The sequence below is a fragment of the Bombina bombina genome, chromosome 3 (assembly GCF_027579735.1).
Source record: "Bombina bombina isolate aBomBom1 chromosome 3, aBomBom1.pri, whole genome shotgun sequence".
NCBI lineage: Eukaryota > Metazoa > Chordata > Amphibia > Anura > Bombinatoridae > Bombina > Bombina bombina.
In genome coordinates, this window is record NC_069501.1 from 198,912,312 (window position 1) to 198,929,551 (window position 17,240).

Consider the following 17,240-nt stretch of genomic DNA (forward strand, 5'->3'; position numbering starts at 1 on the left):
CTCTGCGCAGAGTTAAGAAGCAAGAAGCAAGGATATCGGACGGATCTACTTCATCTATCCTCAGACGTAGCGTGTGACGTCACCAACTAGCCGCAAGCTGTAGAGACACTAGTGCTACCACAGTAAGTTACCATCCAGGAACAGGTAAGCACTCTAGAGTGTAACAGCCCGGCAGTGTGGTTAGACTAACACGGTCTGAAAATCAGACTTTTTTAATTCAGGAAATCTAACGCTCATCACGATATTGAAAGGACTGGGCACATACAAAGAAAAAAGTCTCACCATAACTTTACGATAAACTTTATCAAACAGGAACGAAAGTTCATTTCCTGCAAAACCCAAGTACTTCTCTCATTTGAACATTTACAGGAATTAGTTTTATAGGTTTTAAAAGGAATTTTTTTCCATATTTTAAGATTACCACCACATTTATTTCATCAAGTGACCGGTCACCATAGAGTTTTATTTATATAACATTAGAGTATATGTGCAATAAATTGTATTTATTTAGTTTTTTGTTATTGTGTATTTTTTTTACCGTTTCAACAGTACTCATAGCAAACACTGCAAAGTATGCACTTTAAGTAGAACAGCCAACAAGTTTATTTTCATACAGAGTAAGATAAACATATATCGATTGGTATAGATATACCTTGTTTGCATATTACACCCAGGCAACAATATATAGTTTTGTCATTTATATTTAGAATCTAGCCTGAACCTAAGTCATAGATAAGCAGGACCTTGCAATTCAACCACACATTTAAGGCCTGATAAAAACGTTTTTTTCACTGCAATTATATTTTGTATTTTTTGTATTTTTTATAGATACCAATATATTGTTTTAGAGAGACCATTCATACCTATATCAATACAAAGTATGTTAATATATTTGTAATCACCCCGTGCTGTTTATGCGCATTTACACATTTTTCTATCAATATATCCTTTCTACACTGTACTTTTTGGGAACAGAGCAGTGTTTATGCAGGGGAAGATTTGCGCACCAAAATACCTTTCTCATAACTTATCAAATACAACGCCTCATTTTCAAAATCTTGATTAGTTTGAACACTGCTGATTTGCATTCTCAATTCCTTGGATATCTTTTTATATCCCTTTCCTGTTTTATACAGTTCCATGTACCTTTTTCCCACAGATCCTTTGACAATTCTTTTTCTTTCCCCATGACTCCAGAAACGTCAGTGCAGCACTGGATGAAAGATGCAAGGGTCTGTCAGGAGTCCAGAAACTCATTGACCTTTTATACACACACACTAATTACAAGCAAACAGATCACAGGTAAGAATGGTTACCTTTAATAGCCCCTTTGCGACAACTTGTGTGCATGTCATCAGCCAAAATCACCAGGGTATGTAAACTTTTGATCAGGGTCATTTGGGTAGTTTCTGTTGTCATTATGATTTAAAAAGAGTAAACACAGTTGATTGATAATAAATGGCTTCAGCCAAACACTAACCATGAGTGAAAGAAAAGTTACTGTGTTGTCATTCATATTCTCTGAAAAATGCCCAAGAAATCATAAAATCTGCCAGGGTATGTAAACGTATGAGCACAACTGTATAATCAACGTGTATATAAAGATTAGCTGATCAGAATTTAGGAATATTTTATATTTAGATTAAATATAAATTTTTAATAATATTGTTGTCAAATTTATAGATATCTCAATAGTGATATTTTGGGGTAAACTACAGAGATTCAACATCTTACTGGAGTGTATTGGCAAAATTATACTATATTAATTGTAGATATCGCTGACAATAATTTTATACTGCTATTAATTATTAATATTCATAATTACTATACGTAATACGTTGGTGGCAATTGCTGCTGATAAATACACCAACATTACTGGAGGACAATGAGACGTATCAACACCGTCCTAACTGTGCTGGGCTTTAGAGCCGTTAGGACGGCATAGAATGCCCTAGCTGTTCTGATGTACTTAAGCAGCTACGGCTTCCTAACTGGGATCATGGACTGGACGGCGTGCCTAGCATGATAGGCACTCCCCCCAGACCGGATCCCATCATTGAAATCTTGCGATCGCTTGTACGATCGTGTAATTTCAATTTTTTACCAATTTGTTCCGATGTAACAAATTAGTACTGACAGGAAGGCGTTAACAACCAAACAGCTTTAAACTGATAATTCCTACATGGTGACTAAATAAACTTCAAACAACCAGGCAAAGTATCACAACAAACCCAATATGCAAATTTGATATGTAACAACATATCAAATAGCAACATTAGACATAATTTTTGCCTTAGAATTTTAAAAGCAACTTAATAGCCTACATAGTCGTTATTTATAAAGAGACAGATAAGTCTGCAACTTCTCTTGTCCTATGTAATGTGATACATCTTGCTATAGATTTACCCACCTAGTATTATTGACAAGTATCAACACAACTGAATTAATTGGAGTACCCAATTAAATGTAATATCAATGCACATGTTGCAATAAAATCATATTTATTCTAATGGTGATGTCAACATATATTACAACATAAGGTTGCAATTTAATGTGTGTCTAATTTATGCAAGAACACAAAGATTCAGCTTTACAAGCAAGGGAACAATCAAATAACTCTAGATACAATAAGGGTTTATAATTATATCAGAATCCACTAGTGATCATATCTGCCCAGCTTTTCTAGTGTTTTAATGGAATAAAAACTAATATTAACATATCCCCCAGGACTTTAATAACCAATATATATTGAGTCCCAAGCAGACATAAAGTGGTTTATAAATTCAACTATTACTGAGCACCACTGAATCATATTAGTGTTTTTAAATTCACACATCATTTTAAAAAGTTCTAATAAAAGTTATATTTTATTTGTAGCTATGTTTCTTTACCCCTTGGAACAGATGATAATTCAAAGGGATACCGAGGTACTACTATAAGTGCATACTTTCTATCAGATTGTTCTGACTTCACTCTGCAAAATTCCCATATGCACAAGCACTTAAGCCCAAATCCAAATATAAATTTAAAGGGACATTATACAGGGAGTGCAGAATTATTAGGCAAGTTGTATTTTTGAGGATTAATTTTATTATTGAACAACAACCATGTTCTCAATTAACCCAAAAAACTCATTAATATCAAAGCTGAATAGTTTTGGAAGTAGTTTTTAGTTATAGCTATTTTAGGGGGATATCTGTGTGTGCAGGTGACTATTACTGTGCATAATTATTAGGCAACTTAACAAAAAACAAATATATACCCATTTCAATTATTTATTTTTACCAGTGAAACCAATATAACATCTCAACATTCACAAATATACATTTCTGACATTCAAAAACAAAATAAAAACAAATCAGTGACCAATATAGCCACCTTTCTTTGCAAGGACACTCAAAAGCCTGCCATCCATGGATTCTGTCAGTGTTTTGATCTGTTCACCATCAACATTGCGTGCAGCAGCAACCACAGCCTCCCAGACACTGTTCAGAGAGGTGTACTGTTTTCCCTCCTTGTAAATCTCACATTTGATGATGGACCACAGGTTCTCAATGGGGTTCAGATCAGGTGAGCAAGGAGGCCATGTCATTAGATTTTCTTCTTTTATACCCTTTCTTGCCAGCCACGCTGTGGAGTACTTGGAGTACTTGGACGCGTGTGATGGAGCATTGTCCTACATGAAAATCATGTTTTTCTTGAAGGATGCAGACTTCTTCCTGTACCACTGCTTGAAGAAGGTGTCTTCCAGAAACTGGCAGTAGGACTGGCTCCATCCTCAACCCGAAAAGGCCCCACAAGCTCATCTTTGATGATACCAGCCCAAACCAGTACTCCACCTCCACCTTGCTGGCGTCTGAGTCGGACTGGAGCTCTCTGCCCTTTACCAATCCAGCCACGGGCCCATCCATCTGGCCTATCAAGACTCACTCTCATTTCATCAGTCCATAAAACCTTAGAAAAATCAGTCTTGAGATATTTCTTGGCCCAGTCTTGACGTTTCAGCTTGTGTGTCTTGTTCAGTGGTGGTCGTCTTTCAGCCTTTCTTACCTTGGCCATGTCTCTGAGTATTGCACACCTTGTGCTTTTGGGCACTCCAGTGATGTTGCAGCTCTGAAATATGGCCAAACTGGTGGCAAGTGGCATCTTGGCAGCTGCACGCTTGACTTTTCTCAGTTCATGGGCAGTTATTTTGCGCCTTGGTTTTTCCACACGCTTCTTGCGACCCTGTTGACTATTTTGATTGTTCGATGATCACGCTTCAGAAGCTTTGCAATTTTAAGAGTGCTGCATCCCTCTGCAAGATATCTCACTATTTTTGACTTTTCTGAGCCTGTCAAGTCCTTCTTTTGACCCATTTTGCCAAAGGAAAGGAAGTTGCCTAATAATTATGCACACCTGATATAGGGTGTTGATGTCATTAGACCACACCCCTTCTCATTACAGAGATGCACATCACCTAATATGCTTAATTGGTAGTAGGCTTTCGAGCCTATACAGCTTGGAGTAAGACAACATGCATAAAGAGGATGATGTGGTCAAAATACTCATTTGCCTAATAATTCTGCACTCCCTGTAAAGGGCATCCCCAATAGTAAAGTTTTTGCTTTTCTTTTTTCTTTTTTTCATTACTGATAATCATGAGGGTGTAAAACTACTTCTCTGTGTGCTACAATCATGGAGAGTCAAATCACTACTATTTGTGTTACTGGCAACCAAAAAGGTAAAATAACTTATTTATGGTAGAGCTTTGAGAAGAAGCCATAGTATGACCCTACCTATCTTCTGTGCCCAGTCACCAACTGGTTGTTCAATACTCTTTTTTTTTTTTTTTTTTTTTTTTTTTTGAAGGATAACTAGACACCCTATATATATGGCCAAACGTATGCGGACACCTGACCATCACATCTACATAAGCTTGTTGGACATCCCATTCCAAAACTTTGGACACTAATAGAGAGCTGACCCTTCTTTGCAGCTATTGCAGCCACAACTCTTGCGGGATAGTTTTTCATAAGAGCTTGGAGTGTGTCTGTGGGAATTTGTGCCCATTCAGCCAAAAGAGAATTTCTGAGGTCAGACACTGAGGTTGAAAGAGAATGTAAGGCTCTCAATCAGTTTTCAACGGGGTTAAGGTCAGGACACACCAAATCATGTCTTCATGGACCTTACTATGTGCACAGTCATGCAGTAACAGGATATGGCCTTCTCCAAACTGTTGCCACAAAGCTGGAAGCACCCAATTGTCTAAAAAGTATCTGCATCATTCACTGGAACTAAGGTGCCTAGCCCAAACACTGAGAAACAGTCCCAGACCATTATCCCTCCTTCTTCATTACAGTAGAGACAGTTCAATCAGTGGGTGGCATTCTCCTGGCATCCACTACATCCAGATTCTTCCATCAGAATGTAAGATAGCAAAGCATGATTCATCACTTCAAACAAAACATTTTTACTGCTCCAGACTCCAGCTTGACATTGAAGTCCATTTCATGAAGCTCCCGAGGCACAGCTTTTGTGCTGATGTTGCTTCCACAGGCAGTTTGGAACTCTGTAGTGAGGGATGCAACAGATGATAGGCATTTTTTTTTTTAAAAAACTATGTGCTCCAGCACTCTGTGAGTTTGCATAGTCTACCACTTTGTGGCTAGGCTGTTGTTGCTCTTGGATGCTTCCACTTCACAGTAATAGCCCTTACAGCTGACCAGGATAGATCTAGTAGAGCAGAAATTTCACAAACTGACTTGTGGCAAAGGTGGCATTCTATGACAGTGCCATATTTAAAGCCAATTAACTCTTCAGTACGACCCATTGTACTGTCAATGTTTGTCTAGGAGATTTCATAGATATGCGCTGGATTTTATGCTCCTCTTACTGAACTCAAGTAATTAGTAGGTCCACATACTTTTGGCCATTCAGTAGACATGCACTTTCTGCAATTCAGCATTCGTTTGTATAAACGAATGTTGAATATGGCTGTGCATAGCTGCGTTCGGTTATTTTCTGAGCCAGAAATATTCGTCTAACAGTGCGAAGCACAAATATCTCAATTCGCACAGATCTTTGAGTGTTGCACTATTAGAAACATTTTTGCGGCTACAAAACTAGCTTATACTAACTCATGCCAAATTGCAGAGTCTACCACTCTGTATATTGTACTTTTTAATTGGAAAAAGACAATGAAAAAATCTTCAATGTTATATTCTGAATATATATGTAAACTAGAGGATCACAGGTCTTAGACATAAGGAACACAAACTATAAACTCCTCTGCTGCTCTAATTCAGCCTAACGTTAGGTACAAATCTTTTACTTACTGTTTCGAATCCCCTGTGAGGATGGTCTGGAAATCCTGCGGGTTTGCCACCTTTAAATTCATCAAACAGCAAAAACGGATCCAAATTTCTTAACTATAAACAAAAAAGTATATAAACATCAAAACATATAATCTGGAGAACAAGAAATAGTGGTATTTACATTACAGTATCAGGTATAAGAGATAACTTGCAAGGGAGAAAGTAATGTGAAATACTTCAAATTGTTAAGAGAATTAAGAGAAGGTTATAAAAATGGTAAAGGAGGTTATGAAAATGGCCAATAGGAGCAAGTAACAAAGCTCTAGAGAATCAATGTATTTTTTGCACAGATGAAACAAACATAATTATCAACACTTTAGAAAAAAAAACACCCTAGGTGTTAGGGGAATAAAAATACAATCTATAATAATATTCTAGTTCACAAAGTTAAGAGTAACAAATTTAAAACTAATCTCCAAATAATTCTTATGAAGAGTTTATCTTTTCCACCAAGGTCGCTCTTCTTTAGGTTAAAATACTCAAATTTTACTCTGAAAGACAGAAATAAACAGATGGCGCCTCGTAGTGCAATACTGTATTATGCCTGATGAAACAGCTGAGAAACACGTTGCAATTTCGTTATATCACAGAGGGCAACTTTGTTGTTCCCTTAATGTGTTTTTAATTGGAGGCACGACTGATTCCTCTGTATCCTGAATTGGTAGCCGCTGTGGGTGATTACCCCTACCTAGGGAGAGCGGGGACAATGACATTTCCAAGACTGTGTGAATCAGCACAATTCAGTGCTGCCGGCTTTGTGAGTACATATGTTTGTGCACTGGGATTGTTTGGAGCTGCATATTACAGTATTGCACTAGGAGGCGCCTTCTGTTTGTTTTTGTAAGTGGATAATTATCAACTACAAAAGCTACTGGTTAAGCTGGTAATTACTGACAACCCTAGCAATAATATTAAATGGAAATTAAAGGCACAGTCTACACCAGAATTTGTATTGTTTAAAAAGATAGCTAACCCCTTTATTACCCTCCCCCAGTTTTGCAAAACCAAAAAAAGTTATATTAATATATGTTTTACCTCTGTAATTACCTTGTATCGAAGCCTCTGCAGACTGCCCCCTTATCTCAGTGCTTTTGACAGACACGCAGTTTAGTCAATCACTGCTGACTCCTAAATAACTCCATGGGAGTGAGCACAATGTTATCTATATGACACACATGAACTAATACTGTCTAACTGTGAAAAACTTTCTAAATGCTCTGAGCTAAGAGGCGTGTTTCAACGGTTTAGAAATCAGTTTGAGCCCACCTAGGTTTAGCTTTTCAAAAATACCACCAAGGGAACAAAGTTAATTTAAAGTGAAAGTAAATCCTAGCGTTTTACAAACGCTAGGATTTACTATTGAAACAAATAAAGGGGACTTTCATTCATGAAGTATAAGATACTTCATGTAGAAAGCTCCTTTATTTGATTCAATCGATCGCCGCTCTTAGCTCCTACAGCAGCCCAAGGCTAAAAAAATGTTTTGGCTAAGAGGTGACATTTTCACCTCTTAGCCAATAGCCATGCAGTAAATCCGGCTCCCATGGGCGCCAAGCCGGATTTACCACACGGCTATTGGCTAAGAGGTGAAAACATCACCTCTTAGCCAAAAAAGTTTTTAGCCGTGGGCTGCTGTAGGAGCTAAGAGTGTCGATCGATTGAATCAAATAAAGGAGCTTTCTACATGAAGTATCTTAGTGCCCTTTATTTGTTTCAATAGTAAATACTAGCGTTTGTAAAACGCTAGGATTTACTTTCACTTTAAGGATAAAAGACAATTGGAAAGTTGTTTAAAATTGCATGCCCTATCTGAATCATTAAAGTTTAATTTTGGACTAGACAGTCCCTTTAATATCAAAAGCAAACTTTCATGGTTTTGATAGAATAAGCAATTTTAAAATTTACTTCCATTATCAAATGTACTTTGTTCTCCTTGTTGAAATGCATACCTAGGTATGCTAAAGCGCAGGGCTGCAGTAAAGGGGCGCTAGCTGGCGACACAGATATGCCTATTGTCATTGGTGCTTCAGATGAGTTGAGTTAGCTCCCAGTAGCATATTGCTGCTCTACAACGGACTTAAAATATGCATTTAACTTCTTTGCATGGGTTAAGCACATAGTTGTATTATTGTACAATTGTTTGAATATAGAACACATTACAGCAGTTTCTTTTTGCAATTTTACGTTCTTTTAATCTTTTTAAAATAACTAGAGAGTTCAGTATACCCTACAGGTAATGTTTTGTTTCATTTATATATACATTTTGATTGTGGTATATCCATGCTATAGATAGTTTTTGTGTTGCCTCTCAATAAAATGAGTGTGATACACTGTGAATAAAATAAAAACACATGCTAATACGTGGTATAAAAATTGTACTTTTGTTTGCAGGAAAATGTAAAAATAGCAGTTACTAAAAATTTAAAAGGGATTGTCTACTCCAGAATTTGTATTGTTTAAAAAAAGATAGTTAGTCCCTTTATTACCCATTTTCCCAATTTTGCATAACCAACCCTCTTATATTAATACACTTTTACCTCTGTGATTACCTTGTATCTAAGCCTCTGCAGACTGCCCCCCTTATCTCAGTTCTTTTGACAGACTTGCATTTTAGCCAATCAGGGCTGATTCATAAGTCGCTCCATGGGAGTGAGCACAATGTTTTCTATATGGCACACATGAACAAGCGCTGTCTAGTTGTGAAAAACTGTCCAAATGTACTGTGAGGGAAATTAGAAATTAGCATATGGGCCTACCTAGGTTTATCTTTCAACAAAGAATGCCAAGAGAACAAAGCAAATTAGATGACAAAAGTAAATTGGAAAGTTGTTTAAAATTACATGCCCTATCTGAATCTTGAAATTTTAATTCTGACTAGACTGTCCCTTTAATTAATGTTGGTGGTACTTATTTCAGATCATGCAGTGCTACTGATTAGTGCTTATGTCGGTGTTCTACTTTTTGTTAAACCGTCCCTTTAAAATAAGCTTTGGGGACTGCAGAAATTAAGTTATTACACACGGTTAAAAGTAAAAAAAAGGATATATATATATTGGCCAAAGTACAATATGTACTAATAACAAAGATATATTACTTTTCCATGCAAGTTTAATATACCATCAAACTCCACTCTCCTACTTGAGATGCAGCAATTTGGTGGGGGTTCAGACTTGCATTTGAGAGTTCTAAGATTTTGAAAAAACAGGGCTTATTGCATGTTCACTGACCAGACATAAGCTAGGTTGCACACCTGAGTAGGTTATTGGGATGCACAAAGGAGACAATATCACAAAATTAGTCTGGCACCCAAATATATATTTTCAAATAATGCATATCTGAGTATTCATACTTATATTGGTAGAATTCTTGCCATGCACAAAAAATATGGAACCTGATTCATAATATACTAGCAGCAAATGATCTGAATAACGCAAGGCTCACTGGTTTTGAAGCAAAACAGGATATACACAAGGCAAACGATCCAAGCTCAGGCATGACTAATGGGAAACAGGCTAGCTACGCCTAACAAAAAAGTGCTTTAATCAAACAAACAGCTTACAGTGTTCTGGAGGTTATGTGAGGAGAGAGGGATGGGCATACAGCATTGACACATAGTTCCCATCCACTGTCCAGCTTAGAAAACCAGTATTAATGAAACATAAGGGGCGAGATTACATATACGGTGCAGGCTTCAGTGCAAGCGCTGAAGCCCGCGCCGCCCGTGATTTCCCCTCGCACATCGGGGTATTACATATACCGTGCCGGCAGTTCATAAAGTGCCGTAAGTCAGATAAACTAGTGATGTCCAGAAATGAGCGTAAATTCAAATTTCTGGAGTCGCCAGTGACTTACAGCACTTTAGAAAACTGCCGGCACTTAAGAAAATTATTTTTAAAAAAAATCTGCCGTAAAAGTCTAACCCGCATCCCAAAAATAAACCCGACACATAAAAACCCCTATATGCGCCATCAAACCCACATCGGAACTAATAATAAATATATTAACCCCTAAACCGACAACCCCCACAACACAATAAGCCTGATTAAACTATTAACCCCTAATCCGCAATTTACCCACATCGTGATCTACCTAATAAAAGTATTAACCCCTAAATCCGCCAACCCCAACATCGCAAATGACCTAATTAAACTATTAACCCCTAATCTGCCATTAACCCACAACGCAATAAACCTAATACAGTATTAACCCCTAACCCGCCAAACCCACACAACGCAATGCTAATAAATCTATTAACCCCTAAACCACCAAAGCCCACAACGCAAATAATTAAACACTAAGCCCCCTAACCTAACACCCCCTAAACTAACCCCATTACAAAAAACTAAATTACAATTAAAATAAAAACTAATATAACTTTAAAAATAAAAAAATATAAGTTTAAATTAAGCTAAAATTACAGAAATAAAAAAATTATACATAATCCCTATCAAAATAAAAAGCCCCCCCAAAATAAAAATACCCCCTAATCTAATGCTTAACTACCAGCAGCCCTTAAATGGGCCTTTTGTAGGGCAGTGCCCTAAAGAAATCAGCTCTTTTCCTTAAAAAAAATACTAAGTCCCCCCTAACAGTAAAACCCCCCACCCACCAAACCCCCCAAAACAAAAGAACCTAACACTAAAAAACCTAAACTACCTGAAAAGGGCAATTGTATGGGCATTGCCCTTAAAAGGGCATTCAGCTCTTTTGCTGCCCTTAAAAGGACATTCAGCTCTTTTAAGAAGTGCCCATCCCTAATATAAATAAAACAAACCCCCCAAAAAATGTAAAAAAAAAACCTAAGTCTAACCTCCAGGTTGGTACTCACGGTTCCTGAAGTTCGGCGGAGAAGGTCCTGTTCCAGGCAGTGAAGTCTTCTTCCAAGCGGCGACCTCTTCTTTCTTCTTCCAGGAACAAGCCGGCGCGGAGCAGAGACCGGAGCTGAAGACCAATGACCGCGGAGCTGAAGACCGGCGACCCTGGAACTGAAGACCGGCGACCGCGGAGCATCCTCTTCGTACGATCACCGCCGTACACTGAATAGTAACTTCAAGGTACGCAATTAAAAATGGCGTCCCTTGAAATCCTATTAGCTAATTTGAATCTTCAAATTAGCCAATAGGATGAGAGCTACTGAAATCCTATTGGCTGATTTAAACACATTTGAAAATAAATCAATACTGCACCACTGGGAAAGATGGTGGGAAATATTATTGTTCATCAGTCCATTTCCATTACAATCGGTATTTTGGGAATAATTAAAGGGACATAAAACCCAAAAATGTTCTTTCATGATACAGATAGAGTATACAATTTTAAACAGTTATATCAATTTTCTTTGTTTACAAGTTATCTTTTGTTGAAAAGCAGGAAGGTAAGCTCAGGTGCATGCACGTGTCTGCAGCACTATATGGCAGCAGTACTGCAACAATGTTATACATAAAGAAAAGCACTATATGGATTTCCTGTCATGTAGTGCTCCAGACATGTGCACGCTACTATAGTTATTTCTTCAACAAAGAACAACACGAGAACAAAGCAAATTTGATAATAGTTGTAAATTGGAAACTTTTTTTTTTAAAACTGTATTCTCTATCTGAATAATGAAAGAAACATTTTGGGTTTCATGTCCCTTTAAAGCAAATCTGGACAGAAAAATGAAAAACATCCATCCCATAATAATTTTTGGATTCTTCTTCCAGAGTTTGCTGAAGCATATTTTGTTTAAATTAAAATACCTTTTTGAGCATCACCATACTAAATGCCAATGAAAAAAGATTGTTTTAACAAAAAATCAGCAGTACACACGACTCATTCAGACAGAGAATACAATTTTAAACAACTTTCCAATTGACTTCTATTATCAAAGTTGCTTCATTCTTCCAAAGTTGAATCGTTCTCTTTGAATTCTTTGGTGAAGGAGCAGCAATGACTACTGGGAACTAGAAAGAAATGTATGCAGGCACCAGTCACCAGCTAGTGTACATATTGTTTCTCAACAACGGATTCCAAGAAAACAAAGTACATTCGAAAATAGAAGTGAATTTAAAAGTGTTTTAAAATGACATATTCTATCTGAATCATGCAGGGTTAATTTTATCTTTCTTATCCCTTTAAAGGGACATAAAAGTGCAAATTAAAATGTTTTAATGTGTTAGAGCATTTTTGTTAATGCACTGTTTAAACCCTGCAAAGGAATTAAACACATAATTAAAGGGATATGAAACTCAATTTTGTTCTCATGATTCACATAGAGCATGCAATTTTAAGCAACTTTCTAATTTACTCCTACTATTACGTTCAGCACCTGGGTTGCGCTTGCTGATTGGTGGGTAAATATAGCCACCAGTTAGCAAGCTCTACCCAGGGTGCTGAACCAAAAATGGTCTGACTCCTAAGCTTATATTCCTGCTTTTTAAATAAAGATGCCAAAAGAACAAAGAAAAAAATGGTAATTGGAGTAAATTAGATAGTTGCTTAAAAATGCATGCTCTATCTGCACTACTGGGAGCTAGCTGAACACATCTTGCTAGCCAAAGACAGCAGATAAATGTGTGAAGCCACCAATCACAAGCTAGCTCCCAGTAGTGCATTGCTGCTTTTGATGATATGTGCTTTTTAGCAAAGGATACTAAAAGAACAAAGTAAATATGATAAAAGATGTAAAACGTTCTTTAAATTACATGCTCAGTATGAAGTTTAACTTTGTCTCTTTAATGACTGGAGGAGTCAAAACGCCACAATACTCGGTATGATGAAAAGTTTAAAAACGTCCTAGCTTCATAAATGCTTACAGAACAATATGAAAGTTTATAGAATTCAACTACATGAGTAAGTAGAATACTGCAACGCATAAACAGTTTAAAATGGTAAAATGCTAAAATAAAAAGCAATGTTCCATCATATATAAATAACCCCAACATGTAGAGAAAGTCAGTTTTATGGTGGAAATACTTTTTTTCTCTAAATGCATTAACATGGAAAACCCATCTGATAACTGTCAAGGTGTCATCTTGCCATCCTATTTGAATTCAATATATCAACATGACATTGTGTGTGGCTTATATGACCTTATTTCCTTCCCATTTACATGTCAGTTAGAAACAGGTGTCATGCAAAACATATAAACACATTCACAAGCATATGAGGACGGATTTTACAAAACTTCAAATCAGCAAAAATAATTATGTTAAATATTTCAAACACAATTCTATCAGGAAAGTGAGGCAACCTAATATATTGGGGTGTAACATATAGCTCTATGACAAAGACCAGGAGAGGTTTTACTGGAAATTCATATTATAATGTAACCCCCCCCCCCCTCTATCACCATACTATACTAGGTTTACAAGGTCCAGACATGTACAAACCTATTCCTCCTTGTGCAGCCAAAAATTTTGAGATAAATTAACTTTTTAAAAAGCATCATTGCATTAGTTAATCTGTTTCTCTGACTAATATAGCAACACCCAACAATTGCTGGCACTTTTAGTAAGCAAAATTTTCCTCAGTAGGATTTTAGAAAGAATTCTATTCAGTGTGGGCACAAAACTTACCTCACATCTACCAATGCTCCTCCGGACACGGGCGCCAACTCCTTCTGACTGTTCAACGCTAAGAACAATTTTCACTACTTTTCTTATATGCATTCTTGCAGGTGTGTCTTGCTCTGGAAAGCATATAAAGTCATTAAAAAGCAATGTATACAAAAATGTATATGAATAAAATGATACAAATGAAAATCTTTTGATAGTTACTATACATGCATTAGCCACAATCAAAATAAAAAATAAAAATGTATAATGTATATATATATATATACACATACACACACACACAATATATATATATATATATATATATATACACATACACACACAGTATATATATATATATATATATATATATATATATACACATACACACACAGTATATATATATATATATATATATACACACACATATACAAACACACAAAATAAATCTGATGCTTATAAACATGCATTTGCCACAAAAAAAAAGACAAAAAATTCATAGCTATGCAGAATATGTGCAGCTCAACTGAATTGTTTTCATAACCAAATGGAAAATTTAGGATGGCACACAGATGAATTGTATATATTGGCCAGAGAACTACCCATATAAAGATAGACTGTCTTCAGCAACAGCTCTTTTAAAAAAAATCAAATTAAATATTATACTGAAGCCATCTAATCCAGATAACATTACCCCAGTATACTTGTTTACTATACCTGTCATTTCTTCTTGCTGGGAAAGCTGTGTTTAAATGACAGTAGTAACTGCCCAGCCTACATTTTTATATTGAGTCTGACTGGCTGAACGTGTTCACCATGATTCAGCAGAAATGAATTGTATACTGAAAGTGTAGCATTGGCAATCGCTACTGCAATATAAACAAATTACATGAAAGTAGCACAGCCACTAGGTGGCAGTAAATATCTGACTTCATTCATTAAAAGGATGTTTTGTAATTTATCGAAGACTACAATAGTATATACTGTATTCAATGTGTTTAAATTCATCTATATTTAAACATCTAAAATATATATTTTACACATATATTTCTATATAAATATTTTTGTGCAGAATAAACTATATTATCAGAGCTGGGGAGGCAGTGCATATTACATGCCATTCGTTTTACAATTTAAACAGCTTTTATATAGTGTTTCTATAGAGAAAAATCAATAAAAAATAACTAAGACAATGTATAATAGTAGCTTCATTAGATCCCCAAGTGCATATGTGCGTAGGGGGCACCATAATAATACGACACACACAGCAGTGTAGGCACAGAGTAACCCCAGCTCCCCCAGCAGTGAAGAAACGCCTGTAATGTAGCAACTTTATAGAAAAGAGTAATTATAGTTATAACTAGGTAAATTGTTTCACTTATAGATCATGTAAACTGCAGCTGCACATTTACAAACCGCTTTTGCACAAATTGTACGTAGTATAAATAGCATGAGCTAGTACAAACGTCATACATCAGTGTAGGAACCAGTTATCCCACCATGAATCACATTATTCTTTTTATTACCGAATTTACTCAGTCATTAGCTGTGCTGACCCCCTGCTTTATTGAACAGCTCGCTTGATGCAAGTTAGAGGTCTTCATACTGGCTATTAATAGCGGCCATCCAGACACTGTCAGTGCTAACTAGTTGCTGTTTTTAGGTGGGGGACACCAATCATGCTGAACAGAGTGACCCTAATTCGCTCAGCAACACTCACCGCTGACGTCACTGGGAGCCTCACGTGTAGCAGAAGTGTAAACACAAACTCTAGGATGGGCTCCTGTCGCTCTTGTCTTACGAGGCTCCGCCTACAGGAAGAGAAACAGGGCTGGGCTTACAGTGAATTGTAAGGGCTGCAGTTCCTGTCCTCCTGACTACATGATATAAGCAGCTGTTGCCATGGGAGTCTGTGCTTGTTGTAGATAGATTGACTTATTGTAGATAGATATAATGTAACTATTTCAGGGGCCTAAACTTGCAAGTGATTGATCAAATATCAAAATGTCACTGTACAATTATCAGAAAGGCAATCTACAAAGATGTTTACTTCCCATTAATATCAATAGCTTTCCACAGTATAAAACATTGTGACACTCTATTCGACACTTGTTCTCCAATATATCGCAACTAAAAATGAAAAATCACATTGTGCAAATCCCTGATCACCCAGGCTCAGAAAATCTGCAACACCTTTACATTTAGTTGTGGTTCTCTAACTTTAGAAACAAAACAAATAACAAAAATGTTAATGAAATCATTACAGGGACATAAAACAAAAAAAAATTGATTCAGATAGAGCATGCAGTTTTAAATAACTTTCTAATTTACTCATATCATTTTCTGCTCTCTTGTTATCTTTTGTTGAAAAGCAGGGACTACTGCTTTGGAGCTGGCCCATTATTGGAGCACTATATAGCAACAGTTTTGCAAGAATGTTATCCATTTGCAAGAGCAGTATTCCCTTCCATTTAATGCTCCAGATGCCTAACTAGGTATCTCTTTGACACAGAATAACACGGGAATAGTGCAAATTAACAGAAGTAAATTGGAAACTTTTTAAAAACGGAATGCTCTGTCTGAAACACAAAATCTTTTTTTGGGTTTCATATCCCTTTAAGTGACATAACACACCAAATTCTTGCAAGAATGCTTTAACAACATTTTCCATTGTGTAAAACTGCTGTCCAAAAGATTTCTTGCAAAACTACTTAATTTCTCCAGATAAGTGCAAGCTACCTACCTAGGGATTCCCTTCAACAAGGAATTTTATACGAAATAAGTCAATTTAGTAATAAAAAAAAAAGTTGTTAACTTAAAGGGACATTCAACACTGCCCACAACATTAATCTATGTTTCAAAACTAAATAAAACGATCAAGCTGCAAGGTACCCCCTTTCTCTTACTTACCACCTTCTCTGTTGAATCGTCATTGTTATCTTCCAAATTGGTGTCCTAATATGTCTTCCTAACTCCCCCCACCGTGACGTCTTCGCCTTCTTTCTCAAACTAGCAGCCAATAAGAGCCCATTCCCCGGACTGCGATCCAAGCGCGTTCACGGCCGTTAGCGCATGCGCAATATACTAGGAACACTAAAAGCGGAACCAAAATAATCAAAGTTGTTTCCGTTACGCTGATATTACTTACAGTAAGATAATCGGAACGGAAACAACTTGGGTTATTATGGTTCCGCTTTTAATGTTCCTATTGCATCGCGCATGCGCTAACGCCCGTGAACGCGCTGGGATTGAAGTAGGAGAAAGGAGATAGAACTGCCGGCTAGTTTGAAGAAGACGAGCTGTACGTCACAGTGGGGGGAGTTAAGCAGCCATATTAGGAGACAAATTT

At 36.7% G+C, this 17,240-nt stretch overlaps 1 protein-coding gene across 2 annotated transcripts in view; it reads right to left on the bottom strand.

Annotated features, from left to right (window-relative positions):
* The window catches only part of PIR (pirin), a 211,451-nt gene extending 195,737 nt beyond the window's left edge, over nucleotides 1–15,714 (bottom strand). The window contains exons 1-3 of one of the 2 annotated variants that reach the window (XM_053706078.1): nucleotides 15,612–15,714; nucleotides 13,913–14,025; nucleotides 6,318–6,410 (exon numbers count right to left, since the gene is read on the bottom strand). In XM_053706078.1, the coding sequence (XP_053562053.1) occupies nucleotides 6,318–6,410; nucleotides 13,913–14,005 (186 nt within the window). In that variant the 5' untranslated portion in view covers nucleotides 14,006–14,025; nucleotides 15,612–15,714. Of the gene's footprint in view, nucleotides 1–6,317; nucleotides 6,411–13,912; nucleotides 14,026–14,608; nucleotides 14,745–15,611 lie in introns of those variants that run through there. The other variant, XM_053706077.1, reaches the window with a different exon arrangement.
* Between the last annotated feature and the right edge of the window lie 1,526 nt (nucleotides 15,715–17,240).